The following is a 15,966-nucleotide window of genomic DNA, read 5'->3' as shown; positions in this document are numbered from 1 at the left end:
CCTTGCGTTCCCTTCTGGACATATACAGAGCCTTCTCTCATCCGCACTTCCCTCTCAGTAGGATCAGCTCTACACTACCAACACTACCACACTTCACACCTCTCTCGTACCCACACACTCAACATGGCGTTCAAGTGAGTCTACCCTTCCTCCTTCCGCTGCCCGCCTCCGCGCCCCTCGACTGCTTCCCTGCCGTTCTTGACCCTACCGCGCCTTCCCCTGTGCACTCCTGAATTTCTCCCCTGTCATCGACCATCCCCGTCCGGTATGACTTGGATTGCGTGCTGACCTTCAAGTAATACCAACACCACCTCGGCCGATCTCCCCCACAAGCCCACTGTGGGTGAGAAGATCTCCGGCACCGTCAACTTTTTGAGTGAGTTACTCTTTGCTCAACCCCTCTCCTGCTTCCACATACCTCTCGAATTGGACCCCGGCTGACCCCACAGTCGGCAAAGCCACAAACACCAACAACCCCATCAAGGTCGCCGAGGGCGAGGCCGAGAAGACTGGCGAGCCCCTCCACGGAGGCCACGCCGGTGCTTCCGAGGCCATCCACGGCAACAAACACGCTTCGGGTCTTACTGAGAGCAACATCCACGGCTCCGGACTCACAGGCAACAACCACAACTCCAACTCGGGCGTTCTTGGGGGCAACCACAACTCCCACACCGGTACTGGCCTCACCGGCTCCGACCCCACCAACCACACCTCTGGCGGTATCCTCAGCGGCAACCACAACTCCGATACCCCCTTTGGCGGCCTGACCGGCAACGCCCACTCTGGTACCGTTCTCACTGGCAACAAACACTCTTCCCACTCGGGCATCCTCGGGGGCAACAACCACTCCTCCAACTCGGGCATCCCGGGCGGTAACAACCATAACCTCAACTCGGGTATCCTGGGCGGCACCTCCAACTCCCACCCCGGTCCTGGGGATCCCCGACGACCATCAACTCTTCCGCTACCCCACAAGAGCTCCCGGTACATCACTCCCCCAACCCACCAAGCGGCTCGCCCTTTTGAGCCATACAAAGCTCAGAAGGTGTTTCGCAAAAATCGGTTTCATTATAGTACCCTGCAGGACGATGATCTGTGTGGGCCCTCGCAGGTCGCAGCAGTGTCACATGCGATTCGTATGGCACGGCGCATTGGGCAGAGCGAGAGGGGATTAAGGGCAGCTGCTCTGATCCTCGACCCACCGCAAGCCGACGCCGTGGTCGCAGCAGACTTGCCTGCTCGACACGAGACAGACAAGTGGACGCTGGAGGACTATCAGAGTGAGACCGTCGACTTGGTGCGGACATGGTATCGTGAGGACAGGACGACGATATTCGTCGACGAGATCCAGCCGTTCGAGCCGGGTCTAGAGGCTCCATCCGCTTGTATACAGACGAATCAGTCCGCCACATCCAAGCTCGAGATAGTCGTGAATGAGAAGGTACGTCTGCGCTGGTACGATACGGATTGGGGCAGGAAGAGAGCCGGAGAAGAGCTGATCTGACCAGTTGGTATCTTCTGCCGGAAAAGCTTTAATGCAGTTTTCGGTTCGATCCGCGCACTACACCGCAGCCGTTTTCCACCTCGGAGTAGCCATCTTTCACGAATTTCTTCACGGAATTCGGATACATTTGGTACGTCTGTTTTCCTCAGTCTCGGAAGTCTGGGATAGATTCGCGAAACAGGAGCTGCCTTCTGGGTATCGGCCGGATTTGAGAGGATAGGCTTGTCCGGTCATCCGATACCCTCTTCTTCTCCCTGAGGGCTCAAGCGACTCATCCACCTCCTCCTCATCAGTTCCCAGCTCATTGTCCTCCTTCTCCTCCATAGCCTTCAGCTGTATCTCTTCCTCATCTATTTACCCTGCTGATTCGGGATAGGTATCACCCTATGAGCGGACCCCACCAAAATTGCACTCGTCCCAACTCCACCTTACAAAAGCTGGGTCGAGAGAGGACGGTGAGAGTGTCTGGAATGGTGAAAGTGGTTGGTTTGGGGAGGAACTGACGATCGGGGGCTTCTTGGGTCGCAAGATGCTGGACAAGTCGCCAGACTTTGCGGTGAGCATGCCACTACGGCTGAGACTCAGGTCTTGGACATCGCTGACTGCCGCAGGACCAAATTGAGCACTTGGGCCTATCCCTGGCAGGAGCCGAGAGTCCTGGCTTCCTCTTATCAGCCGAACATCTCGATCTGCTGCTGGATGGTAAGCACTTTGGGGCACTAATTTGTGGCGATTCCAGCTGACACACATGCAGAGGCCAACGACCTCGACCTTTTACTCCCCCTTCTTCCTGAGCAGGAAGCAGACTGGCTCGAAACGGGTGTAAGAGATCTCGCTCTCAGAGGTCCGACGACATCGGCCAAGCCGCGACTCGCGGAACGTACGCTGGACATAACCTCGACCAGCTGTGGTTACAGCGGGACCACTGGCCTGCCTCGGGGATCCCGAGGGACGGGTTGTCTCGCCCTAAAAGACGGAGGTGCTCCCGGTAAGCGAAGCGCCGGAGGAGCCGGGCAAGGTGGCGGGCGACAGGATGGCTGGGGCAAAGAAGGAGAAGGGGAGGGCTGGGGGGAAGAAGGAGAAGGGGAAAGTGCAGGAGAAGGAGGAGCACGCCGAGGAGGATCAGCCAGATGATGATCAAGTGAGTTTCGGAGTGTAAGAAAATTCGCAGGAAACTGATCTCGTAGGCGATGAACGAGCAGGAGCCATCTCAGTCAAAGTCGACGATCAAAGCAGGCGGAGCGAAGGCATCCGCAGGCAAAGCAGGAAAGCAGAGGGGGGGGAAACCGGTCGCTGGGAAGAAGGAGGAAGGGAAGGCGGAGGAGGACGCCGAGGCCAGCGATGTCGAATTGGAGGATAAGGAGAAGGCCGAAGTTGGTCATCAGGTGAGCTGGACCCTGCTGCCTGAATGACAGAGCTGGAGACACGGAGCTGAAATCTTAGTCTGATGATGGGGAGGACAGTCTGTTGGTATCCCATACAGCCGTCAAAGCACCAGCAAGGGCAAAACGGCGAGCAAGAACTCTCCCGCCAAGGTCAGTCACAAGACCAGTACGAAGAAGGGGGAAGAGGATGGAGAGGAGAGCGAGAACGAGAAGGCGAGTACATGTGCCGAGGATCTGGAGCTCTTCACTACCGATCAAAATGATGCCGAGGATGAGCTGGAGGAGCCGGCCTGCACGTGGGAAGGATAGCGCTCCAGAAGAGGACGATGACGAGGACGAGGATGGACAGGCGGACGGAGAGGAAGAGGAGGAGCCGGTGAGCGCCTGCCTTATTTACCTGAAAGCTAAATGACAAGCTGACTGTAGCAGACCAAGAGAAGGAAGCCCGCATCGCCTGCGAACGGTAAGAAGAGAGTCGCTAAGGTATGTGCAGCAAGTCCGAAAAGGCAAGGACTTCAGCTGACGTGATCAGGCCGCACCAGACAGCCGCACGCCCTCCGATAACTCAACATCCCCCAAGCCCTCACCCGTCGACAAGAGTACCCCCGCAATCAGAAGCGTCATCTTCGAGGCCTTCATCACCCCAACCTACCTCAAGTCTATCAACTTCAAATCCGTCGCTTCCTCCTTTGACAACGACCCCGACTCGACCAAGCTCTCCCGACACTGGCGGGATGTCCTCTTCAAGGACCTCGCTACTCATTTCGCTGGCAAGCCGGCCAAGAAGGCAACCAAAGCGGGTGGGATCAACAAGGAGCATCGTCTCGCCATCTGGCATGCGGTGGCGAAGGGGTATGATCAGGCAGACTGGAAGGGGGTGGCCAAGGAGAGCAACATGGAGGTGGCGAAGTTGCGGAGGCACTGTAAGGACGTGATGGATAAGGAGGCGAAAAATTATATCTCGGCGGCGTAGGGTGCGGTGGATGGGATTGAGGAGGCGGGAAGGGGGAAGGGAAAGAGGGTAAAAGGGGAAAGAGGGGGGAAGGCGAGAGCTGTGCGGAGGGATATGACTGGTCGAGCTATTTACATATGGTGCCTCTTTCTCACAACTGTCCGTACATATACCGCTAGATCGTTCTATTAGATCTATCACATATCATCACATGCAAGACGTTCCCAGACTGCCGTCCGCCTCTGTACATAGATTCAGCCAGTGGCTGGGCCTCTGAACTCCTCTGCCGCTGCTTCGGGCTAAGCGGAAGTGGGGAAAGAGACGGGGAAGGGCGGAAGGAGGCCTTGCCATTGGGAAGAAGTACGGCCATTAAGTCAATCTTCGAGAGGCAAGTAGGTCGAAGGGTGGGCAGTCGGGGGGAATGGATCTAAGGGAGCTTGGTGGAGTGGCGCAAACGGACTAGCTGAGGCAGGAGTCAGATTTTCACATGGAGTGGAGGGTCGTATCCGGTTCTAGTGTGATACATGGCACCTTCGCTGTCATCAACTGTGCCTGCATCGCTCTCATAATACTCGTAAATCTATCCATTATGCTGAGCAGAACACTCCGAAGCATCGCCCGACCCCTCATCCCTTCAGCGACGCTTTCAGGCAGTGACCGCCACGACCTCCACCGCTCCCTCGATCTTGCCCAAGATGGCACTGCCCTTGACCTGTGGCACCTCCCCCTCCCCCGCAAAGACCACATCCTCGATATCCACCTTCCCAGTAGCTTTGGAGTGGGTAAATTCGTCGGCGGCTGCGGTGGGTTGTCGGATCGCCCAGAGTGCGGTGAGGGCGGGGTCGAGCGTGTTCTCGAGGCGCTGCTGGACGAGGGTGCCGATGATGGGCATCATCTCTGAGAAGTCAGCTCAAGCCGCTAGCAGACAAAATGGTATTGACTCCAAGGCAGAGTGACGCGGAGTGCGAGAGAGCCAAAGAGGGAGGAGCGACCACGAGGGGATGCTCGGGATGAGAACTTCTAGAGGGGGAATAATTGGACGGGGGAACTACGCTCAAAGGGGATGTCGAACGGAAGAGGCAGTAGAGGAGACAAGGAGGCGAAGAGTGAACTTGCTGTAACTGTGATGACTTCCTGCTGAGGCCACGAGAAGCGAGGGATACTGCTTGGTGTAGTCAAGTACGAAGTGGTCGTCGAACGAGGCGGGGATGGGGCACATGCGAGTGAAGTCGAATGGGCCTGGATTGTCAGCGGGTAGACTGGGCGGTGGTAAGAGAACGGAGACAAGAGGAGAATGTGGGGGAAGGGGAAGGAGGAGAAAGTGCAGCTGGGGTCAAAGAGGACACGGATCAAGGTGATGATAGGATCAAGCGAGGGGAAGACATACGATCTTTGAACTCGGGAAAGTACATGTTGACGACAACTCGCATATCATCGTGCGACCTCCGAGGCAGCCAAGCTGTATGATCAGCTAAAGTCGCCGGTCTGGCATGGCCGGGGTTTTTTGAGCTGAAATGTAAATGTACAGGTGTTGTTCTTCTGGTGTTCCTCCGAAGCGCCAGGGGTGAGAGTGGTCCGCGGTGTACCAGTCTGGCTGGTGTAGCCCGCTTCGTCGAGGCCGAACTTGAGCATCCGGTCGTGAGTGGGCTGTACGGTCAGCGAAGCCTATAGTACAGTAAGCCGGGAGAGACAACTGACCGGCATGCTGTAGAACCCGGTCTCATCAAACCCCATGATGACCGGGATATCCTTGTATCTCTCATACTCCTCCTCACTGAGCTTGAATGCCGCGACCATGATGCCCGTGCTCGTAATCAACCCCTCCGGCAGCAAACCCTTCAAGAGCCCCGCCGTCCACGCTCCAGCCGAGACAATCACCTTGTCCCCCTTGAACTGGCGCCCATTCTTGCACCTTACACCCTTGACATCTCCATCGCCGATGATGAGCTCGACAGCTTCAGCAGCGGGGACGACCTCCCCGCCCAGCTCGGCCGCAAGCCTGATGAGGTACCAGTGGCCTTGGCGGCATCCGCCCATCCGCCAGAGGGATTGCTGTACCCCCGCCGACCGGTCATATCGCCCGTGACGCCTTTGTCCTTGGGATCAAGAGCGCGCTGGACCTCTTCCGGTGTGGAGTGGGTGACGACGGGTCCGCGCCGGCTCACATTGGCGATGGTCTTGTTGAGATCGAGACCTTTGCCAACGATCGGAGCGACGACGACTGTCCCAGATCTGGTAATGAGCGGTGTTGACTCTTATGCTCACTCAAAGTACATTCCCTCCCACTCCTTCTTCCTCCACTCTCCTAGAGCCTGGAACGCCAACTCGGCATACACCTCCTCCTGGTAGTCAAATCGCACGATCTTGTTGATATCCGTTGATGCCGCATCTTCGGCGGGCAAGACGGCCGCCCGGTCCAGGAGCGTCACCGTGTACTTGCCAGACTGGAGGAGGGCGACAGCGGTGGATGCACCCCACGCGCCGGCGCCGACGATCAGGATGTGAGGTTTGGACATGCTGAGTGTGAGCTGTAAGTATGGAATGACAAGTCAGTGGAGTGATGGGTAAATAGGCCGATGAGAATTTTCGGGGTTCTCCCGAATCTGCTTCTCCTCCATCCTGTGTGTCGAGGGACTCATCCCGAGCTTATTGATAGGTTCTTTCGAGTCGATTTCCAGCTCCAGATGATCAGATCCACCTAAAACGCAAAAAAAAATCGCACGGACTCTATTCGCCAACTAAGAAAATGCCGGAGACACCGATACTCGCGTGTGAGCCCTTTGCTGCCCTCATGGACGCCGACCTCTGCCTTTCAGTCCTTCTGCTAGGGTTAGAGCTTCTGACAATGAGGAGTAATCCGAGTCGAAGCAGTTGCTGGTTGCAAAAAAACATCCTAACGTGATACTCGTCGCAAGGCGTAGTATTCAATTTCTGGAAAAGTGACTACGAGTCCATCATCATACAAATTACCTTTTTGCGGTCTGCCATTGGGACGATTGGCAGCGAGCGACGCGGAGTGGAGGCGGTGGGAGGAAGGCTGGAAATCGCGTTTGGCGGTTGGCTGTTGGGTTGGGAGGTTGGGAGTTACAGAAGACCCGACCCCCACGGGCGCTTTGGGCGTGGGAAGTCGAATACCAGTGCGTCATCTTCGTCAAAATCAGAAGCGTAAACCCACTGGCAATCCTCTTTCCCATATCCCACCCAGTCCACCAGGTACTGACGCCGCCGTCTCCGTCTCCGCTCATCTAGAGTCTGAGACACCTCGTACGAGTTCAACTCGGCGATGACGGGAGGGGGGCGGGAGAGAGGGGGTCGGCCGGGGACCGAGGAGGGGTGGATGTAGGGGCATCCTGAGCGCGAGCGATCACCAAGCAAGCACAGCACTACTTCGCATCGCAGCCTCGGCTTGCTCGCCGCCACTCCGAGCAGGGCGGGATAACGCGGGGGAGTCGAAGTCAAAGGAATGTGTATGTGTGTGCCTGTGTACCTCGGCCCTGCGCTAATCCCCGCTGATGTACTTCTTCCCCGCACTCTACAGCAGCAAAGGAGGGGGCGACTCGGGACCCTCCTTTCGCAACCCCTTAACAGCTCCTTTTTGTCCTCGCTGATTGAGTTTCCGCTAAGCCGAGATGAGCCGGGGCGAGTTAGCACTGATGAGCTCTCCTCGATTGACATTGCCTCTTCATCTCTCGGGAAGCTGACGAGAGCTTGAGTCAACTGTGGAGCGTCGTCGAGCTTCTTAGGGTCAAGGCTGGACTGTATATAATGACGCATCCTAAGAGTCTGACAAACATCACGCCGCCGACGATCGTGGTCATTGAAGAAGGCGTCGATCCTAGGATGCTCCCGATCAGTATAACGTGAGTCCTCCACCTGTTCTTGCCTGTCCTTTTGCCAACAGGCCAAAGAGATTCCCCCCTTCTGGATCCTGGAAGTGGTAGACCCACAGCTGATCCCTCAGCGCACTAGACGACGCCGTATCTCTTGTCCACATCCCGATTTCCGCCGAGGGAGAAGAGGACGAACAACTATCTAGGGTATACTGGACGATTGAGCAAGCCATCTCAGAATCAGAAGAGTTCTTCAATATCACGAGCAACAGGATCGAGGTATGTCCAGGCTGTCTCCTCTGCCATTCCCCTTGCCTAAACTGTCTTCCGGGCTCCAAGGTCGTCGAGCTGACTATCCCAGGTAGCGATCTTTGCGGCTAAAGAGCTGATCTCGCGCGAATGGGCCGCTGCGGCCGAGGGGCACACAGACGTCCGGATGAGCGAAGGCTGGAAGGTTTTTGAGATCAACTCGGGGGATGTAGGGGATGATAATTCTGGCAATTACGGTGAGTCACCACGCGTGTGGATTACGCTTTCGACAGGAATTTAGCTGATATCCAGACTCCCCGCATCTCCGCTACGTCTCTGCGCCGCTCGCCAAAGCAGGCATCTCGATCCTCTACCAGTCGAGCTATCACGCCGACTTTCTCATGGTAAAAGAGGCGGACTTTGAGCTGGCCTCGGACATCTTTGCAGCGCACGGTTGTAAGCCATCCTAGATCAAGCTGCAGGTGTACTGAGAAGCGCTGACTCGACTAGGGACGATCAACGCCACCTCCAACCCTTCACCCCGTCATTCCCTCTCCTCACCTATCCCCTCTGCCCCGCCCACCCCCTCGACCCCCCGGCCCCGCTCAGCCCTCTCCAACACCGCCCCATACTCCACCCCGCCACTCACCGCTATCAACCCCACGACCGGCCACCCGTCCTCTCCTCCAGGGCACCTGACCACACCCCTCCCCTCCCCACTTGCCTTCGTGGGTTTCCACCGCTCCTCCCCAAACTTCCAGCTCCATACCGGCTTGGTCCAGAAATACCTTACATGGCCACTCCGGTGTCGGACGCAATACGTCACTCCGCCCACTCCGTCTCTTGCCTCTTCGCCAAACGGAGGAATCGCAGAGCGCCCATTCATCTCTTATACGCGGACGCAAGACGGTGCGAGTCTTGTGACGGAGGTCAAGGTCATCCGGGGGATGTTTCGGGGATTGGAAGAGGGCATGATGTGTGGGGATGAGATGGGTGAGGGGGAAGAGGGGTCAGGGTCGGATGTGGGGTGGAGCACTGAGGATGAGGGTGTGTCGGGGGATGAGGGCGGCGGCGGGTCGGAGACGGAGCGGGATAGCGGTACGGATGTGGACGAAGGGCAGGAGGAGGATCAGGATACGCCACGAGCGAGCCCATACCCTCCAAGGAAGGAGCATCCCGGCTCGACATCGCCCGGAGGGTACTTTGTACTCCCTGCTCCAGGCCCTGCTCGCCGACGCCCCGCCCCGCTCCTCAGCCATCAACAGCTCCACCGTCCTCCTTTCAGTGACGACGCCGACCGGCCGAGGCCGCGACACCGCAAAACCCAATCCGTACCCGCCACCCCTGGCCCACTCGAGCTCGAAGCGGGCTTTGAATTAGCGTCCCCAGAATCCGCAGGACGGAGAGTGGCCAAGCGTCGCTCGACGCCAGGAAGGGGGTTGTCACTGGAGGGCCATGTCAGAGGAGGTGCGAGCCGCAAGCTCGGGCCAGAAGAGAGAAAGGAGAGAGAGGAGCAGCGGAAGAAGGGGAGGAAGATCTGTATACAGCTGGATATGAGTGGGGTGGGGGTGCAAGAGAATGGGAGCACGGTGTATCATCTGGGTGAGTCCTTCTCCTCCTGAGAAGACGGGTTGCAGGCTGACGAGATAGACAAGTCGGGACTGGTGACACGGTTCAGTACGCTTCTGCAGCAGGCCAATATCCGGATGCTCTACTCGTCGACATTCCATACGGCCAATATCCTCGTCGAGGCCAAGGACGTCCGGACGGCGAGGAGGCTACTTGCGGGGATAAAGTAAGAGTCGGTATCGAGGGAAGGGCAGATGGGAGACGGAAGAATGTGTCTGAATGTCTGAGATCTTTGACGTGCTTTACGACTTTGATGTCTATAACGAATCTGTAACTAGCTGTGATCATCCCCTATCTTAAGCTTGGCTATGCATCTTACCTGTGTCCGCCATGCTATTTCCTGCCGTGGATCCTGCCAGCAAGCGATCGCAATCAGAACTCTGTGCCTCGCTCCATCCAGCAACTAACAAGATCCATACTACACAATACCCAAATTGACCCATCTATCCAAACCCTAGATCTCCCAGCTATCCATGCCCTCATACTCCACCCCCGCCTTACCCGTCACTTGCCCCATCACAAACGCGCCCCTCTCCCCATTCTCCCTCAGACTCTTCAACGCCTCCTCCTTTTGCCCCTCACCCACCACAATCACCATGCCCACCCCACAATTAAACGTCCTCGCCATCTCCTTCGCCGAGATATTGCCCGTCTTCATCATCCACCGCCAGATCGGCGGCAGATCCCATGTACCCAAATCGAGCGTCACGCCCAGCCCCGACTGGGCCGTGAATATCCTCGGGATATTCTCGGTAAATCCTCCGCCGGTGATATGCGACATCCCCTTGAAAAGACCGGCACGGATCCCAGGGAGGAGTTGCTTGATGTATAGCCGGGTGGGGATGAGGAGGTTGTCGCCGAGGTTCTGGTCAGGCGCCCAGGGGCACGGAGAGGACAGGTCCAACCCCGACAACGAGACGACTTTGCGGATGAGTGAGAAACCGTTCGAGTGCGGTCCGGACGAAGGCAGCCCGATGAGGATATCACCCGCCATCATGTCCGGCCGAGGAAGGATGAGATGTCGTTCCACCGCGCCGACGGCGAAACCCGCCAGGTCATAGTCGTCCCCAATGTACATGCCGGGCATCTCGGCCGTTTCGCCCCCGATGAGCGCGCAGCCAGCCTCGAGGCATCCCTCCGCAATACCCGTAATGACCGCCGCGGCGACCTCGACCTCGAGCTTGGAGCACGCGAAGTAGTCGAGAAAGTAGAGGGGTTCCGCGCCTTGCACGATGAGGTCATTGACAGACATGGCGACGAGGTCGATACCGACCGTGTCGTGCTTGCCGTGCTGCAGCGCCACGCGGAGCTTGGTTCCCACCCCGTCCGTGCCAGAGACGAGGATCGGGTCGGCGTAGCCGGCGGCGGACAGGTCGAACGCCCCGCCAAACCCGCCAATGACCGAGTCGGCCCCTGGGCGACGGGTAGCCTTGACGACGGGCTTGATGAGGTCCACGAGGTCGTTACCGGCGTCGACGGATACGCCGGCTGCGGCGTAGGTGAGGGAGACGGGGGGTGCGGGGGAGGAGGAAGTATCTGAGGAGAGGGCGCGGTAGGCGATATCCCGACGGTAGGTCTTGCCGCTAAAGTCGACGAGATCGACGCCGGCATAGGCCTGGTCGACCGCTTGACGGAGGGTAGGAGCGAAGGCGCAGACAGCAAGGACACGGCCGCCGTCAGTTACGCCTTGGGAAGATTTGATGGCGGTTCCAGCATGGAAGACCTCGACCCCTGGCGAATCAGCATTTTATTTTCCGTCCGTGGACCCGACAGCTTACCTTGCGGAAGATCAGGGTTGATCTGCATGGGCACACCCTTGGGGTACTTTCCGGGGTAGCCTTCCGAGGCAAGCACGACCGACACGGCGTATCCTTGGCGATAGCCCAGCTTGACCGAGTCCAAGCGACGCTCGACACAGGCCTAACGGTCAGCTGACTTCCTCGCACATGGCAGAGACGATTGTAGCTCACCAGCATGACCTCCGCCAAATCCGTCTCGTCGTCCAAGAGCATCATGAGCGCTTGCGTCTCTGGGTCTCCGAAGCGGACATTGTACTCGAGCACTTTGGGTCCATCGGCAGTGAGCATGAAGCCGGTGAAGAGCATGCCGACAAAGGGGTGGCCTATAGCATGAGCTCGGCGGGCTACACCATCATACACGAAAGCTGAACTCACCATCCTGCCTCATCCCCTTCAGAGTCGGCTCGAGTGCCTCCTTGACACACCGCTCCATGACCTCCTGCGTCGCTATCGGCGCCGGTGCGTACGCGCCCATTCCGCCCGTGTTCGGCCCCACATCCCCATCGCCTATCCGCTTATGATCCTGCGCCGCCGGCATCGGCACAATCGTATACCCATCCGAGAACGCCAGTACCGAAATCTCGGGCCCGGACAGATACTCCTCCACGACAACCTCGTCTCCTGCGTCTCCGAATTCTTTGTCAACCATGACGCTCTGCAAGGCCTTCAGAGCTTCTTCGGTCGATTCGGGGATGAGAACACCCTTGCCCGCGGCGAGACCGGACGCTTTGATGACGCACCGGCCGGACGAGAAGGGGTTGGACTGGATGTAGGCGGAAGCGGCAGGGTATTCGGATGAGGTGAAGGAGCGGAAGGCGGCGGTGGGGATGGAGTGGCGCGCCATGAAGGCTTTGGAGAGGGTTTTGGAGCCTTCGAGAAGGGCCGCGGCGGGGGACGGGCCAAAGACGGGTATGCCAGCTGGGGTGTGAGCTGGAGCGGTGTGATGGCGGGTCGAGTATCGCTAAAGGTACAAGAGCTCTGCTGTATGCTGGGAGCAACGGCCACTCCGACATCTCCTCGCCCCCCTGTTCCTTCCGCTCCCCTACCCTCACGATCATCCCTCCCCCCTCTCCCAGCACCTAATCCACTCTGGTCTTGCACTATAACTCACCCTTCCTAAACACCTCCTCACACCCCTCAACCAACGGCAACTCCGGCCCCGGCACAATCAACGCCACCCCGCTCTCCTTTGCCAGCTGCACCACCTCTCCAAACCCTTTACTCCCTCCATAACCAACCACCACATTCTCCACTTTCCCACCCATCAATTCCGTCCCTCCATTCCCGGGCGCCACGAGCACCTTGGCGACCCGTGGTGATTGGGCGAGCTTCCATGCGAGGGCGTGTTCCCGCCCGCCTGCGCCGAGGAGAAGGATGACGAGGTCGGAGGATGGGAGGGGGAAGGTGGTTGTTGAGGAAGACATGGCTTCCTCTAGCTTGTAGCTTGTAGCTGATAGTGAGTGGTTGAGTGAGCTGAGAGGGCTGTCAAGGTGGACGTGATTTGGGCGAAAATATGATGACGGCAGAGAGTGCCACATTCGGAGATCCGAGGGAACTCCTAGCGATCTGAGCGGCGATCACCGTTGTGGGGTATGACGCAGTACATAGCTGGTGCCGCACTGACCCTGCGCTCCAACCAAGCTCCAACTCTGCTCCAACGCGACCACTTCCCATCAATCTTCCCATCATCTACCCATACTACACACACACACCACACAATGTGAGCTACCACCACAATCAAGCTATTCTCCGCTAACTTCCAGGTCCTACGAAGTCAAGACAGTCACCACCAAGCCCCACCCGGGTCAAAAGCCCGGCACGTCCGGTCTCCGCAAAAAGGTCAAGGTCTTCCAACAGGAGCACTACACCGAGAACTTTGTGCAGGCCATCCTCTCCGCTATGCCCGGCGGGGCCGAAGGCAAGACCCTCGTCGTTGGCGGTGACGGACGTTTCTTCTCCCCCGAGGCCGTCCAGATCATCCTCCGCTTGAGCGCCGGAAACGGCATCAAGAAGATCATCCTCGGCAAGGACTCGATCCTCTCCACGCCGGCGGTATCGGCCCTTATCCGTCAGCTCAAGACGGACGGCGGGATCCTCTTGACGGCGTCGCATAACCCCGGTGGACCGGAGAACGACTTTGGCATCAAGTTCAACACGGATAATGGCGGACCGGCGCCGGAGGAGGTGACCAACAGGATCTACAAGATCTCCGAGGGGATCAAGGAGTACAAGCAGATGGACCTTCCGGATGTGAGTTGATGTTTAGAGAGAGGACTGTTCTTCAAGGAGGGTCAAGGTTGTGCGGGATATGAAGAGGAGTAGCTCGCACGTTCCCCTACATTCCTCTCCGTTCATATGCCCCCCTCGCACCTCCTCCAATTTTTCCCTGCAGCTCCCATACCTCCCTCGAGTTCATCGCTAACCCTTAGCTCGACATCTCCAAAGTCGGCGAGTTCACCCACGGCCCCCTCGCCGTGTCCATCATCGACCCGGTCACCGAGTACATCAAGCTCCTCAAGGAGATCTTTGACTTTGACATGATCAAGGCCTGGCTGCACGAGACGAGCCCCAAGCCGACCGTCCTCTTTGACGCCCTCAACGGTGTCACTGGCCCCTACGGTCGCGCCATTTTCGTCGAGGAGCTCGGTCTCGACGAATCCTCCATCCAAAATTGCGTCCCCATGCCGGACTTTGGCGGATCCCACCCGGACCCGAACCTTACCTACGCCCACGACCTCGTCGCGCGCGTCGACAAGGAGAAGATCCAGTTCGGCGCGGCGTCAGACGGCGATGGCGACCGGAACATGATTTACGGGTACCACGCGTTCGTGACCCCCTCGGACTCGGTCGCTATCATTGCGGACTGGGCCGAGAAGGCCATCCCGTACTTTAAGAAGGGAGGCGTCAAGGGATTGGCGAGGTCGATGCCTACGTCGGGCGCGATTGACCTCGTCGCCAAGGAGAAGGGATTGGAGGTGTTTGAGGTGCCGACCGGATGGAAGTTCTTTGGGAACTTGATGGATGCGGGCAGGTTGAGCATTTGCGGTGAGGAGAGTTTCGGGACGGGAAGTGACCATATTCGTGAGAAGGACGGTGTGTGGGCTGTCGTCGGTGAGTCTGCGTGCTCGATACCGGTGTGAGCTTTCGCTGATATGACAGCGTGGATGTCGATTCTTGCCGCTGCCAACAAGGAGAAGGCTGGTCAGGGGATCAACGACGTTCTCATGGCGCACTGGAACAAGTACGGCCGGAGCTTCTTCTCCAGGTAAGCTAAATGGATGTCAGCCTGCGCAGAGCGTCAGCTGACCCCTAGGTACGACTACGAGGAATGCGAGTCTGAAGGCGCCGAAAAGATGATGTCCCACCTGCGCGACACCTTTGCCTCGTCCGGATTCGTCGGCAAGTCCCTCAAGGCCACCACCTCCTCCACGTCATTCACCGTCAAAGAGGCCGACGACTTTTCATACACCGACCCCATCGACGGTTCCGTCTCCAAGAACCAGGGGCTCTACATCAAATTCGAGGACGGCTCGCGCATCATCTTCCGGCTCTCGGGGACGGGATCCAGCGGGGCGACGGTGCGTCTCTACGTGGAAAAGTATAGCAAGGACGCGAGCGAGTATGGGCACGATGCGCAGGATGGGCTCAAGCCGCTCATTGAGGTCGCGTTGGCGACTAGCAAGTTGCAGGAGTTTACCGGGAGGGACAAGCCGGATGTGATTACGGTGAGTGCTGCTGCTTCGGGGATGAGATGACAGAGAGAAGAGCTGATGGGACAGTAAATGGCTAGAAGGGGAGAATGGAGCTTTGGCGGAAGAGGGTTAGGCCTTCAGGGGAGGAGGGGAAAAGCAAATTGCAAGGAAATAATGCATTGTTCATAAGCTGTGAACAACTAGTTGCCTCTGCATCTCTTTGCTGACTGCACCCCTATCGCTCTGAGCTCTGAGCTCCAGCTGTGCCTTGTCCTAGCGTACTGCGCTAAACGACGATCCCTCCTTCGAACACCCTAAAAGCGCAAGGATTTTCAGGGCCCTGAAGGCCTGATCTCTGGGCCTCGGCGCGTTCCTTGCTTGACGACCAGCGCTTGTCATTTCTCGCCACGCCAGATCGACCACTCTGGTCTCTGTCAGCTTCACCTCATCATCCATAAATAACTACATAGACATCACGCCCACAGTCTCTGGAAGACTGCACGACTCTACACGACCCCGTACGAACGAGCCGAACGCTCTCGCTCTCGCTGGCCGAGAGAAACGCGTTGAGCTCGGAGCTCGGACAACGACAAACTCAAAACACAAGGGGCTAGCAAGGTTTTCACCGCAGCTCCTGCACACCCCTCGTCCTTCCACACCTCTACCTCATCGGACCGGGCACCCACTCGCCCCGCCCTGCTATCGTATAACGACCTCTGCACGTCCGTGACGCGCTACACGACACCCTAGCTACGACACAACACACCTCGGACCAAACACACGTCCCACACATATCCCCTAGACCCTCCTTTCATCACCTCCCCCTCTCCACCCGACTACCCCTTTCTCCCCTCGTACCTCGCCCGCGTGCGAGTCTGCCCACCGTACGCCTCTTACGCGCACCAGAGCCAGGTCCCTTTGAAGGT

General features: G+C 58.0%; 5 protein-coding genes across 5 annotated transcripts; 3 read left to right on the top strand and 2 right to left on the bottom strand.

Moving 5' to 3' along the window:
* Positions 1-123: 123 nt before the first annotated feature.
* Positions 124-3,816, top strand: MKK02DRAFT_27968 (uncharacterized protein; the record flags this gene model as incomplete). Its single annotated transcript, XM_053087446.1, has 14 exons — positions 124-134; positions 297-376; positions 450-1,441; positions 1,509-1,634; positions 1,881-2,060; positions 2,116-2,206; positions 2,259-2,522; positions 2,596-2,645; positions 2,692-2,889; positions 2,948-3,039; positions 3,103-3,265; positions 3,319-3,372; positions 3,422-3,689; positions 3,752-3,816. The coding sequence occupies 14 exons, from the start codon at positions 124-126 to the stop codon at positions 3,814-3,816; spliced, it is 2,634 nt and encodes an 877-aa protein (XP_052944609.1).
* A 671-nt stretch (positions 3,817-4,487) lies between these two features.
* On the bottom strand, positions 4,488-6,357 carry MKK02DRAFT_37706 (FAD dependent oxidoreductase; the record flags this gene model as incomplete). The annotated part of the gene is made up of 7 exons (XM_053089753.1): positions 4,488-4,738; positions 4,973-5,080; positions 5,229-5,300; positions 5,368-5,488; positions 5,540-5,840; positions 5,900-6,073; positions 6,107-6,357. 7 exons carry the CDS (start codon positions 6,355-6,357, stop codon positions 4,488-4,490), a joined length of 1,278 nt encoding a protein of 425 aa, XP_052944608.1.
* Positions 6,358-7,606: 1,249 nt separating this feature from the next.
* Positions 7,607-9,719, top strand: MKK02DRAFT_37705 (uncharacterized protein; the record flags this gene model as incomplete). Its single annotated transcript, XM_053089752.1, has 6 exons — positions 7,607-7,701; positions 7,803-7,950; positions 8,033-8,177; positions 8,233-8,376; positions 8,431-9,522; positions 9,571-9,719. 6 exons carry the CDS (start codon positions 7,607-7,609, stop codon positions 9,717-9,719), a joined length of 1,773 nt encoding a protein of 590 aa, XP_052944607.1.
* Positions 9,720-10,003: 284 nt separating this feature from the next.
* On the bottom strand, positions 10,004-12,772 carry MKK02DRAFT_27965 (putative Phosphoribosylformylglycinamidine cyclo-ligase; the record flags this gene model as incomplete). Its single annotated transcript, XM_053087445.1, has 5 exons — positions 10,004-11,280; positions 11,328-11,469; positions 11,520-11,671; positions 11,724-12,266; positions 12,460-12,772. 5 exons carry the CDS (start codon positions 12,770-12,772, stop codon positions 10,004-10,006), a joined length of 2,427 nt encoding a protein of 808 aa, XP_052944606.1.
* A 168-nt stretch (positions 12,773-12,940) lies between these two features.
* On the top strand, positions 12,941-15,103 carry MKK02DRAFT_34330 (phosphoglucomutase; the record flags this gene model as incomplete). The annotated part of the gene is made up of 5 exons (XM_053088912.1): positions 12,941-13,068; positions 13,112-13,598; positions 13,778-14,459; positions 14,508-14,613; positions 14,662-15,103. The coding sequence occupies 5 exons, from the start codon at positions 12,941-12,943 to the stop codon at positions 15,101-15,103; spliced, it is 1,845 nt and encodes a 614-aa protein (XP_052944605.1).
* Between the last annotated feature and the right edge of the window lie 863 nt (positions 15,104-15,966).

This window comes from Dioszegia hungarica (genome assembly GCF_025882075.1).
Source record: "Dioszegia hungarica strain PDD-24b-2 chromosome Unknown MKK02contig_11, whole genome shotgun sequence".
NCBI lineage: Eukaryota > Fungi > Basidiomycota > Tremellomycetes > Tremellales > Bulleribasidiaceae > Dioszegia > Dioszegia hungarica.
This window is presented reverse-complemented; position numbering and strand designations above follow the sequence as displayed.